Here is a 13,791-nt window from a genome sequence, read left to right as displayed (position 1 = left end):
GTATTTCATGAGTGTGCTCGAAGCATTAGATCCCAGATCTCGTAGAAATTTATGCCAAAGTTCATTGAAAAACTGCAAAAAGAACTTTATAGTTGAAAGCTTTGAGAAGTTTCTATTAAAATTTATAGCATAATCCTACCGATTGTGCTGTCGTTTTTGCGAAATCCCAAGAGAATTTATATGGATACCTGATCCAATCTCTGGAGAAGTTGATGGTCTATCTATTATTATAAAGACCGAACACAAAACAAAAACTTGTTCTAACGGAACTGTTAGGGAAAGCTCTGGTGGCCCCCCAAAGAGATTTCTACAAAACTCTGAAATCATTGGTATTCTAAGAGTTTAATAGATTATTTTCAATGTAACGGGATTCTATTATGATTAGTTTTATAAAAGACAAAGATAATAGAAATTTTAGAAGAAATTTTAGCGGGAATCCATGATAAGTTCCTGATGAAAATTCTGACTTATTTCTAATATAATTTACCATTAAAATGATTGAAAATCTTAAGCGGAAAAACCGCATAAATTTTAAGTCAATTTCTCCATTAGTTTCCTCAAAAATTTTAAAACGTTGAGATCACTTTTTGAACACTTTACGAGCTCAATCGGAAATTTCTCCAACTGTACAACAAGGATTTTTTTCAGGAGTTGTGTTAGTAATTCCCCGTACGTAAATTGCTCCAGAAGTTCCATTAAATCGGAGTTCTTCCCTGGATTTTCTCCAGCAGTTGCTTTGTGAATCCTGCCAGGCATTTTTTTGGCAGTGTCTTCGAGATTCCGTAGGGTTTTTTTTTTCGGGAATTGTGAACCGCAAGTACAGATTTAAGAGTATAACAGTCTTGTTGAGTATGAAATCAAGGATAACATTTATTCAAAAAAATAAAAATAAAAAAAAATAAAAGAAAACACGAGCCCTCTCTGGAAAAAGTAACATCGATTCCTTAAGGATTTTTTTTTACAAATTTCTATGAGAATTCCTTTTTTTGAAAATTTGTTCCATAATTTCTTATAGAACTTCAATTCTGTATTGTTTTGAAAGTCAGCAAATATTTAAAAAATTGATTTCGCAATTCATTTTGTTTTTGTTTTTGTTTTTAATAACTTTTTTTTAGATGTTTTTTCGTTGCAATTCTTTTCGAAGTTTCTTCGACCACTTTATGGAAACTACACTACAATCAGGCAATTTCTTTGAAAATTGATTCTGAAATCTCCTAGCCAAATTCTCTGTTTTTTTTTCTAATAATGTCTTTAGTTTTACTTTTTAAAAAACTTCTTCTGCAAATTCTTTCAAAAAAAAAAAATCGGTATTTTCTATCAGATTTGGTCTAGCAAATCCTATGAGATTTCTGTTGGAGTTTTAATCGTAAATTTTTGGAGGCATTTCGGTAGGGAACCGCGCCACTTGGGCGGTGGCTTCTATTTTCGTCTATATCTCAGTGAAAATTGAACTAATTGACACGATTTTTGGAATGCGGTGAGATAGGTATAGTATCTACCCGTGTACAACATTTCAAGTCAATTGGTTCAAAATTGACTGAGTTATAGTGGAAAACAGACGAATATAGAAGCCACCGCCAAAGTGGCACGATACCCTAATTCTTTTTGGAATTTGTTTGGCAGCTCTTTTGCATTTTTATTTTTCGCCGCTCAATTTAAAAATTAATTTTGGCAATTAATTTTTGAAAATACTTTTTAATTTCCTTTGCAACCACTTTCGATATTTGTTTTGTGGAACTAATCAGGCAATTCCTACAGAGTTTTCTTCAGCATTTTTTGGAGTTTTCCTGGGACTGCTTCTGGAAATAACTTTTAAAACTTCTTTGCTTATTTTCCGACTTTTCCTTCTTGAAGTCTTCCGTCAAAATCTTCGTCAATAACTCGTGACTTCTGGAATATCAGCTGTCAGTTTCATCAGATATTGATTTAACCTTCCTAATGCATCACTTTGGACGGTTTGGGTCAAAAACTGCACAAGGAGCGTTAAAAATTAAAAAAAAAACGCGGAATAACTTTACAAGGAAATAACGAAGAACATTTAAAACGGCAGCTATATTATCGCTCAATTAAAATTTAGAAATTAGCAATAAACTTGATCAAAATCGCCTTACACTTTGTATGGGTGAAGCAATAAAAATTTCGGTTTTTGTTGAATAACTGGCAATCCTATGGATATTTTTCAATAGTTTTTTGTGCAGATGATAAAAAGAAGGAACATCTCTCTGTTATCAAAGACTTTGATAGTTTATAATATTATTTCTGTGAGATATTGGCTATTGCTAATTTTTGCCGTTTCAGTGCGCGTTAATATTTTAGTCCTCTCAGAATAATATCTGAAGAAATTCATTAAATTCATTCGGTTCCCGAATATAATTTCTAAGTATTTTCCAAAGGAATGGCTGAGTAAATCGCCAAAAGAATTACCGGATTAGTTTCTAAAGGACTTGTCAAAAACAATTCCAAACAAAAATTGTCAAAGTTTGAGTTTACTATTCCAATTCCATCAGATTCGTCAATTCCGCAAAACAATCTTTAAAAAGAAATTGCCGAAGGAAATTTTCAAGGAATAACCGAACGAAAAAAAAAGCAAAGAGAAATGGTCTCAGAAATTCTCAAACCAATTTTCAACGAAGGTACTTAAGTGGAATCACAAAAGAGATTCCCAATGAACGCTACTTTGAAAATTAAAATTATTAGTAAATTTCGCAGGCATATTCTGTTGGAAATTTCTCCAGTTGCTCATTCGGACTATTGCTAGGCGCTTCCTTTCTGTAATGAATTATTGAAAGAAATTCTAAAGATTTTGTTAGACAAACAATTTGCCCAAAGATTTGTCAAAGATATTTCAAAAGCAAGTGACAAATTTTTTTTTTTTAGAAGTTTCCGGAAGATTATCATAAGGCACTGTTGAAATAAATCCTATAAAAAACTGTCAAAATAATTACCAGAGACCGGCTTACTGAAGAAATTTTATAAGGAATCATCAAAAACTGCTGAATAGAACCGAAAGGCATTTCTGCGGAAATTCTCAAATGAATTTCACGAAGAATCTCTTGAAGACTACCTTGAAGAACTTCCAAAGAAATTTTTAGTACAATTTCCTAAGAAATTATCAATGGAGTTGTCCTAAAATTTCTCAGAATAATATCTAAAGAAATTTATCAGGAATTCCTCATCAGGAATCAAATTCCTCATATTCCCTGCGATATCTTCCTCATTGTTCCAGTGCTGTTTGCGAGGATCCTTTCTCCAGGGATCCTGTAAGATATTTCTTACAGAGTTTTCTTCAGGGATTTCTCCATATTTTTTTTCTTCCCTCATCTGTAGAGCCTGCGTTCATTGTTTAGGAATATTGTGGTATGACCCATATTTAATTTGGTGCTAGTCAAATATCCTGTCACAATTGAGTTGATTTCTCCATATACTGCTTTCAGAATTTCGCTAGAGATTGCTCAATTGACTCCATCTGGAATAATTCGAAGTATTTCTACAATTAACTGTGTCAGAAAATTAATCCAGGAATTGCTTAGAAATTTTGTACAAAAAATCTTTTGGGAGCCCGACTAGATGAACATAACAAGAATATATCATAATTATATCTTAATGTGATACAACTAACAAATTATGTTATAATTTTATTATGACATGGACTGTTCATTGCTTTTTCAAACTAAATTATAACAAAATATATAATAATCTTTTGTAACTAGTTTTGTTACAAATAAATCAGAACAAACTCTGTTATTTTTGCAGCTGAACAAAATGATCAGCTGAAAAAATAACATAATTATATTAGAATATGAAATTATTTTAATTTTCAGCTATATTACAAAAAATGAGAAATTTGATTATGTATTCGTTTTTTTCATTGCTTGTAGAGCAAAAGGTCGATGGATGCAGATAAAAGATCAAAAAATGCTTAAAAAGAAACAGCTTTATTCTATGTAGTTGAATAATTTATGAAAAAACATTCAATTGCTGTTGAGAGGCTGCAGTTTTGCTTGTTTTTTATTGCGTAGAATGCCGGAAGCGTATCCGGCTACCCTCAAAACTGAAAAGTACTCATACTTTTTCAATTTTTAATCGATTTAAGTGAACTTCGACTCGTTTGAATAAGGAAACTTTTTTTATTGATTGGGTTACGCGGTATTCCCTAAAGTCCAAATTTTCTGGAACATGTTTTTATGGTATTGAGGGGCCCAGATGCAAAGAGGTGTAAGTGACCATTTTGTCGAGTTTGAGCTGAGCATATAAAAAAATCTTCAGATTTCAAGCTTTCCGAAACATTTTAAAGATTATTTTTATGATAATTAGAAAAAAATACAATAATCAGAGAAAATTGGGTTGATATTGAAACTCCATACATTTTGAATGGGATGAAAAACTGGTGAAAAACTTCAAAGCTCATTTACTCGAAAGTGGGTTTTTGTAACTGACACCCCTTTGCTTCTAAGCTCCACTATTCTAATATCGTCATTGTTGGAGTTAGCGAATTGAAAAGATATGATCTCTCGTGAAACATGCTTCGTAATAATTACTTTGAAGTCAATACTTTGGGCCTAGGCTGGGTAGATATGCTATTGCAGCTGGTCTATGGAAAATTCCACGCGTATGGCAATTCGGGGTTTCCTTAACCCACGATAACCAGATCGGTTCAGTCGGATTTGTTTTAGATGGAAAAAATAAATCTGGATTAAATGAGATCAATATTGTCAAAATCGGAGAAAATTTATCGCAGATATAACCATTACATAGTATACCTTCTTTAGTTTATTGACTGCTGCTTCATATTATGCAGTAAAAAATAAAGGCATTGCAACTTCTAGAAATTTCATCAGACTCTTCCGTATTTTTTTTTAATTTTATTCATTGCTTTAATTTGAGTTTTTGGGTAAATATAGCATCATAGCTATTGATATGTTAATCTAAGCATTTATTTCCTTCTTTCAATATCCCAGTCCCGTTACGGTGCCAAAATCCTATCACTTTTCTACGATTCCCAATTCTTATAGGTTAAGTAAAATTTTCGCTTGAAAAAGTGATACATCTGCAAATGAGTTTTATTTATCTCAAAATTGAGTAAACTTATAAGTTTACTATAGTTGGCTTTATATGTCATTTTAACAGTATGTACTGCTATTCTAACTTCTAATTATAACATCAAAAAGTACCGAAAAGACTATGTGGAGCGTGGAGATAGCAAATGTGATGCCTACTAAATCATTCTAATCAATAAAAATGCCAACTATGTATACAGACAATTCTGCTCAATTGATGATTGCATTTGTCTATTATAACTTTTTTCTTTCGATCTATTATTATTCGACCATATATTGCTTGACATTATATCATAAATATCTTTTTTCATTACTAAAGGTCTCATTAGACGTGACAAATATTTGACCAAATAAACCCAACAAATGACCAACACAGCCTGAATCATAGCAACCTTGGATAAATGTTGGATTTCAATGGCAAATATTTGGCATAATGACAAACAGTCTAATGGCCCCTTAACATTAGAATAATGTATAGAATAAAACTAAACAGCATCTGAAGAAGTAATCATATCGGCATATGATATAATTGTAATCAATCAAAACAAAGCCACATTTTACCTTCGCTCACGTAGGTACGTGTATAATCGCCGTTCTCGCAGCGCGAAAAAAAAAACAAAAAATAAAATAAAAATCATCTCCGTCCGGAAAGAATCTTTGTCGCCGCCAAAATGCACCCCATGACGAAGCTCAATCATAAATAGTCGACTACCTAGCAACTTTTTCGTCGTTCTCTTTGCTCCTTGGAAATAGCCGACGACGGGCCATGCGAGCGCCACCACTGTTATTAGTGTTTCAGTGCGCATGTCTGCGCACCGCGATAGCGCTGTTGGTAAGAGAGAGAGGTTCATTGTTTGATCTTGCATTCAAATCTCTGTCTATTTTTGTCCTGCGACTAACAAACAAGAGATGGGGGAATAGGGAAACTGGCAATACGTAGAACCAGTAAAACTTCTTTCGTCCCTCACTTCAAGTGCTGTGATAGCCTCATTGGTAAAGGCGACTGAAAATTTACGATGGTAGGATTGGTGGTTCAAATCCCGTCCATGTTTGAAAGTTTTATAATGAACTCGAAAGTTTTTTTTATGTGAACTATCATTTTCTAAAAATAGAATAACACACTTAAAGTAATTACCCAACAATGAGTAAAAAAACTAGTTTATACCCTATTTGATTTTTACCCTAATTGAAAATATCAAACTGTATTATAATTTTGTTATATTTTATCAAAAACTTAGAACAGGGCTTGATATATTTTTGATGTATTTGTAACAAACTTTGATACACTTTTGTTAGAACCCTTATGATTTTTAGTTAGAATTTTTGTTATTTTAACAACATCCTGCATCTAAATTATAACTGCCTATGTTAGAAAAATCTGTATAACATAATAACATATTATGATATAATTTTGTTATGATCGCCTAGTCGGGAGTCCATCCTAGTATTCTTTCAATAATTCGTCCAGAAATTAATGCAGACATGGAATTCTTCAGATTTTTTTATCCAGGGATTACTACCCGGGTAGAGGCGAATAACAAACCAAGGACAAAATAATAACAAATTTTGCCATTATATCTCATTTTATCATTCTTAGGTTATTTATGGATAACACCAAATAACTCGCTAAGAACAAAAAATATTATCATTGCAAAATTTGTTATTTCTGAGTTACAACTAGTTTACAAAATAAAACGAATGTCGTGAACTTCTGTCAACGACCAAAATTTTTGAAGCACAATTTAGTGCTGTTTTCAAAACCGTGCTCCAAAAATTTTTAAGTAGAACAGTTTTTGAGTTTTAGCTCAATATCCAGTTATACAACTTTTTAAAATATGGAATTTCCTAAAATTCAAATATCTTGCGTTTTGTTCAACCAATTTTATTTTTTTCCATAAATAAGAGCTGAATATAATACCATTCGATCATCTGAATGCAGGTTTTACGTCAGATTGATGAAATTCAAAATATTGGCGAGTTTGGGGAAGATCTCCTTAAATTTTAGCAAAATTTCCAAAAATAGTTGAAGAAGTGTATTTTTTTCAATAAGAAAAATAAACAATTGAAAACTTCTTTTTCGACGTTTATTTGACATATCATACAGGGGATAGACAAAATGATCGGGACAGGCAAAATTTTAACTTTTCAAAAAATGTCCAATTAGCTGTAACTTTTCGGAAAGTGCATCAAATATTCTCAAATTTTCACTGTAAGTCGATCAACTAGTTGTGTATAAGTGGACAAAATTTGGAAAACATCGGGCTATTCTGCACGAATCCGATAGCCAACTTTGAGCTGTTATATCTCCGGATTCAATGAACCGAATGCAATGAAATTTTGTCTATTTATAACTTATATAATGAGCTCTGAAAAACGTTTGACTCAACTTTAAATTATTAACAAGAGAATAACTTGTTTTGTTATTGATGAGTTATTTAGTATTTATTTTATTTTAAATAGAATATTGATGAAGAGCAAACTTTGTTATTGGTTTGTTAGGAATAAGAGCTAATAAAACAAAAAATAATAACGCACTTTGATCCAGAAACAAGTAAATAATAACTTATTTTGTTATTATAAGATCAAACCAAGGACAAAACACATCAGAACTTACAATACAGTTTTTTTTTCAATCATAAGACAAAAAATTACAATTATGATGACCTTATTTGAAATAACTTATTGTGTTCTTACTTTATTCTCAATAACTCGATAATAACTTATTCAGTTATTCTCCATTTTGAAATATTTTGTCCTTGGTTTGTTCTTATAAGGACAACATTAGTTATTATTGAGTTATTTTCCGGAACAAAGTCAGTTATCATTTTTGTTCTTTTAGCTCTTATTCCCAGCAAACCAATAACAAATTTTGCCATTTAGCCATTCATTTTTAATGGCAAAATTTGATCTTCGTTAGTTATTTTCTTCTACCCGGGTACAGAAATTCTTCCAGTTATTTGCTAGGAAGCTTTCCTGAGATTCCCTAAGGAATTCCTCATGGGGTTTCTCCACTAATTCCTCGAAGATTTTTTTACCCGGGAATTCCCTCTGTGATTCTTTCAGAAACAACTTCCAAGATTATTTTAAAAATGCCTTCAAGAACTGTTCTTGGTAATCCTTCAGGAATTCCTCCTGGAATTCTTTCAGCAACTCCTCCAGCAATTAATTCAAGTCTTCCTCCAGGAACTGTTTAGAGATTCCCTCACGAGTTCGACTTGAATTGCTTCCGAGATTCCTTCTGGAGTTACTTTTGGAACTGCTCCAGGGATTCCTTCAGGAACTGCCACTGGAATTCTTACAAGAGTTCCTCTACGCACTCTTTTTAGGATTCCTTCAGGATTTCCTCAGAAATTTTAGTGGTTTCCTTCTGGAAATCCCTCTGAAAGTGATCCTTGGATTTCTTCAGAAATTCCACCCGAGATTCATCCAAGAATTCCTCCAGGAATCCTTCCAGGATTTCTTTGAGAATTTCTACATGGATTTCTCAAAAAGATCCTGCAGGAATTCGTCCAGGAATTCCTAGGGCAATTTCTCCAGAAATTACTACGGCATTTTCTCCAGATATTTCCTTCAGAAATTCTTCCAGGAATTCCAAGGATTATTCCAAGAATTCCTCCAAGGATTCCTGCATGAACTTCTCTTGAAATTTCTCCAGGAATTACTTCAAGGATTTCTTCAGGAATCCTTCAGGAAATCCTCCAGAGATTTCTTCAGAAATTCCCCCAGAAATTAATCCCTGTATTTTTCCAGGAATTATTCGAGACATTCCTCCAGGCATTCCTACAGCAACTTTACTAGGGACTCCACCAGGCATTCAACCAAAAATTCCTTCAGGAATTTCTCCAGGAATTCCTTCGGAAGTTTTTACAGAAATTCCTCCGAGGATTTCTCTAGGAAATCATCCATGGTTTGCTTCAGATATTCTTTCAGGAATTCATTCAGGAATTCCTCCAAGAATTCATCCAGAGTTTCCATCAGTAATTTCACCTCCAGGGATTCTCACAGGAATTTCTTCAGAAATTTCTCATAGAATTTCTCCTGGTTTTCCTCCGGAAGTTCGTCTGGGAATGCCGGTAGGATTTCTTCTAGGAACTTCATCAGAAATTTCTCCAGGGATTTCTTACAGAATTCCTTAGTCGAGAGCTTCCTTCAGGAATTCTTCCAGGGATGTTCTACCGAATTTTACCTCCTGGGATTCCGCCAGGAATTCCTTCAGAAATTCATGCGGCAATTTCTCCAGACATTTCTCCAGAAAATTACTGAATTCCCCCAGGAATTCCTCTCGAATTTTTTCCAGGAGTTATTCCAGATACTCCTCCAGGCATTTCTACAGTGACTGTGCCAACAATTCTACCAAGAATTCCTCGGATAATTACCACAGGTATTTCTTCAGGATTTCATCCAGGAACTCCAGGAATTGATCCAGGATTTTTTCCACCAGAGAATCCTGCAGGAATTATTTCACGGATTCCACCAGGAATTTACCACGAACTCTTCCTCTGGAAATTCCTCCAAGAATTCCTCCTGGAACTCCTCCGGAAATTTCTTTGGGAATTTCTCTAGTAATTTCTTCAGAAACTTCTTCAGGGATTCCTTTCAAAATTCCTTTTCGACTCTCCAGGATTCTTCCAGGAATTCATTCATGAAAGGAATTCTTCCAGAGATAGTTCCACGAAATTTCCCCAAGAATTCCTTTAGGGATTTCTCCAGAAAATCCTCCTGGGATTCCGCCAGGAGTTTGTCCAGCAGTTCCTTTAGACATTCCTCCTGAGGTTACTCTCGAAAATGTTTCAGGGATTTTTCCAAGAATTTTTCCATGAATTTCTCCAGAAATTTATCTAAGGGTTCTTCCAGGAATTCCTCAAAAGGGTTCCTTCAAAAATATCTCCAGGGATTCTTCCAAGGTTTGCTCCAGAAATTGCTCTAGAAATTCCTCCAGAGATAGGAATTTATCTAGGGACCGTTTCGGGAATGCTGTCAGAGGTCCCTAAAAAAATCCTCTACAGATTCCATCAGGTATTCAATTAGGAATTTATCCAGAGTTTGCTCCAGGCATTCGTCCAAAATTTTCTCCAAGGATGGCTAAAGTAAATCCTCAAACTATTCCTTTAGAAACTCCTGCAGGTATATTTCAGGGATTCCGCCAGGAATACTATAGGGATTTGTCCAGAAATTCCTCTAGGATTTTTTTTTCCAGAAATTCCCTCAAGGGTTCTAATAGAAATTTCTCTAGGAACTCCGCCAGGGATTCCTTAAGCGATTTCTTCAGAAATTTTGCCAGGGATTCGTCCAGTAAATGCTCTAAAGATTACCCGAGGGATCAACACAAAGCTACCTCCATGAATACTTTCACAAATGCTTTCAAAGATTCCTCGACGAATTTCTTCAGGGATTCCTCCAAGAATTCCTCTAGGGAATCCTCCAGGAATTTTCCAGGGTTTGCTCCGGGAATTGCTCTAGGAATTCTTTTGGGAGTTTCCTCCAGGTATTCCTGCAGAAATTTATCCAGCAATTCCTCCAGAGATAAGAATTTATCTAGGGATCGCTCTGGGAATTCCATCAGAGGTCCCTCCTAATATTCCTGTACAGATCCCATCAGGTATTCATCTAGGAATTTAACCAGAGTTTGCTCCAGGCATTCGTCCAAAAATTTCTCCAAGGATGGCTAAAGAAAATCCTCAAACTATTCCTTCAGAAATTCTTGAAGGTATACTTCAGGGATTCCGCCAAGAATACTGTAGGGATTTGTCCAGTAGTTCCTCCAGGATTTCTTCCGGATATTCCTCCAGAAATTGCTTCAGGGATTTTTCCAGGAATTCGTCCAAAAATTCCTCCAAGGATTCCAACAGATTTTTTTCTGGGAACTCCACCAGGGATTCCTCAAGCGATCTCTTCAGAAATTTCTCCAGGGATTCGTTCCATAAATGCACTAAGGATTACCCCAGGAAATAATGCATGGGTTCCTCCATGTATACTTTCAGAAATTCTTCCAGAGATTCCTCTAGGCATTTCTCCAGGAATTTCTTCAGGGATTGCTCCGGAAGTTCTTTCAGAGATTCCTCCAGCCTGCATGAATTCCTGTAGTGATTCCTTCAGAAATTTCTCTCGGGATCTTTTCAAATTTATTCCCATCTTGGTCACTTAATTACACTACTAATTCACATCTGAAACCTGACATCGCTGGACAAAACATTCGAATCGAAACAAGTGCATCCCTCTGGAATCACCCATAATATGAATTTTCAATGCAACAACTTCTGCTCTGTTCGTGGCTTTCCAGTCTACCAGCCAGCGCCACAATGAACGCAATGCAATGTCAAAAATTAAACAAATTGTAATCCAATGAATGTAACGTCCACTGAAGCTGACAGTAACAATGACCGATAAAATTATCTCCATCGAAATCAGATTTTTTTCTGGTTGTTCATGTTTCGCACCACCCTTTCTGACACCCTTTCTGCAACATATAATGGGTATGTGTGTACTCCGTGCTTCCTATTGTTTTTCAGCGGCAACAAGCTCACGTGTATGTGGTGGTGTGTGTGTGCTGCGAGCGAGATGATGTTTTAATGCCTTTCCGAACGCGCACGTTATTAAATCCCGAAGTGGGAAAGCCTTCGGTATAAATTTAACAGCTGCACCTCGTTTTTGTTTATTTTTTATATTTTTCGCGCTGTTTAATAACCATTTTAATTCTTTTCGGCATTTTTTTCCGGGGGTTTATTTCGCTATTTTGTTTGTCGTGACAATGCAATATGGATATCATGTGACTATATTTACAAAACGATTGTTACAAAAATATTTCCTCTCGCATCGTCAATTTTGATTTCGGTTTTTTCTTTGTATGTGGTTGGGTTTTGAGTTTGTGTTTCCTGTTTAATGTTATTTTGATTTTTACGCGAATTTTCTCCATCATATATATATAAAAGTCATTTTTTGTTTGTTTGTTTCGTTAGCATCTACTATACATCAACGTTCATATATACCTTGTTAGTTTGATTTTCACATTTTAATCGAGAGTTTTTGCATCCGAATAACCGATACCGATGCGAAGCGTTCAGCTGGTTAATCATTCGTGCATAAATAATTGTGTCATCATTTCACGAGGTTTAAATTACCCTGCATCAATACAGTAACGCTCAGAAGACATCTGACATTTTTATTAATTTTTTTTGGTTGGGGTTTATAATCTTCCTAAAGGTTTTATTCAAAAACGAGGCCGTGACCCTGTATGAGTAGAACCATTAATTTTCACGTGAACAAAAACACTGTAAATTTTAGTAAACGAATAAAAAATCTACAAAAAGTTGTGATAATGAGAATAAAATTCGACAACCTGTAGCGGAATGCAAATTTGACCAACAACCAATGTGTCAAATGTCTTCTGAACATAACTGTCTCCACAAACAATCCCCCCAATCATGTCCTCATCCTTGTCGTCATCGCCGCGCAGCACGTGATTCCTACCTAGGGTATTAGTTCCCTTATTAAGTATGTGGCTCCCATTTTCATCCTACGAAAAACAAAGGATTGAAGCGCTGTTTGTTTTGTTTCTTATTTTTGTATTTTTTGTTAGAAGTGAGCACCCATGAAAACAAAAAGAACGGAATCAATCGGTGCCGTAATCGCTTGTTTTCGAATAGGATGAATATGGGAGCGTGAGATTACTGATGGCACACATACCCTATATTCATCTTGTTTGAGAGTCTCGTCCCTGCCACTGACACTACTGTTGGTTGGCACTGGCTGACATGGACCGACCTGGCAACAATTCCTCACTCTCCATCATCTATCATCGGTTGAAGAGGAAATCGATGTACGTGTGTTGGGTTTTGTGGCCACCGCCGGCGGAGTCCGGCTCGTTCGCGGGCCAACACCGTCGGATCACCGCAAAGTGTGTGGTTTGGAATTGATTCGAGCGCTGGTCTCCCCGCTCCAGCGTCCCCGTCAGGCAGTAGCCCATGTTGTAGTCGGCCAGGGTGATGTTGGAGGACAGGTACAGCTGGAAGAAGATGGGGGAGATGTGAAGTTGATTAGAGATACTGGAGGACACTGAAGTGTAAGATTAATTAGGAGAAGAAACCGAAACTATATTATTTCGAGACCACAAGATAGAACTAATTGTATATTGTTTAGTAAACGTTCAGGCCAGGTCTTGCTAGAATATAGCATTACATAGTGATTCCACGCCTATAGATATTCATAACTTTTATTGAACAGTACTGGTTACGGAGAATCAGATGTATGAAGAGAGCAGCTTTGAGCTTGAGCTTGATTGACCGCCCGTGGATGCTACTCCAGTATCTCCAGACCATCTAAATACACTCACACAAGGAATCAATGAGATATCTGCCGGGGACTAGCAGGCATCTTCAGTGTATGAGTGTTTGATTATCTTCTATTTTTAGAATTCAAACTGTAACATACATAACTCAAGAACGAAAAACAAGTGCATTCCAAAAATTTCAATCATCGAAACTTATGAAACTACCTTCTCAAAACAATTTTTTTTTGAAAATTTCCCGCGAGCTCGGGCATTGTTTTTCCGGCTTTTCTTTACGAATTTTCTCAACTAAGGAAAATTGTGTGAAAAAAGTTGTTTTTCTTCAGTAATTCACTCAGTAATAACTGAATATGCTATTCATCAGATTTTTCCACCTACTCGGGCTGGAGATCAGGTTTTTATGATATCTTCAAAACAATCATAAGAAATTATTGCTGAACTATTTTGGGA

At 35.3% G+C, this 13,791-nt stretch overlaps 1 protein-coding gene across 1 annotated transcript in view; it reads right to left on the bottom strand.

Annotated features, from left to right (window-relative positions):
- Positions 1–778: 778 nt before the first annotated feature.
- The window catches only part of LOC109433256 (uncharacterized), a 363,056-nt gene continuing 350,043 nt past the window's right edge, over positions 779–13,791 (bottom strand). The window contains exon 5 of the mRNA XM_062842555.1: positions 779–13,059. Within this exon, the coding sequence (XP_062698539.1) occupies positions 12,850–13,059 (210 nt within the window). The 3' untranslated portion in view covers positions 779–12,849. The remainder of the gene's footprint in view (positions 13,060–13,791) is intronic.

This window comes from Aedes albopictus, chromosome 3 (genome assembly GCF_035046485.1).
Source record: "Aedes albopictus strain Foshan chromosome 3, AalbF5, whole genome shotgun sequence".
NCBI lineage: Eukaryota > Metazoa > Arthropoda > Insecta > Diptera > Culicidae > Aedes > Aedes albopictus.
The sequence above is the reverse complement of the archived record's forward strand: the minus strand, read 5'-3'. Positions and strand labels throughout refer to the sequence as shown.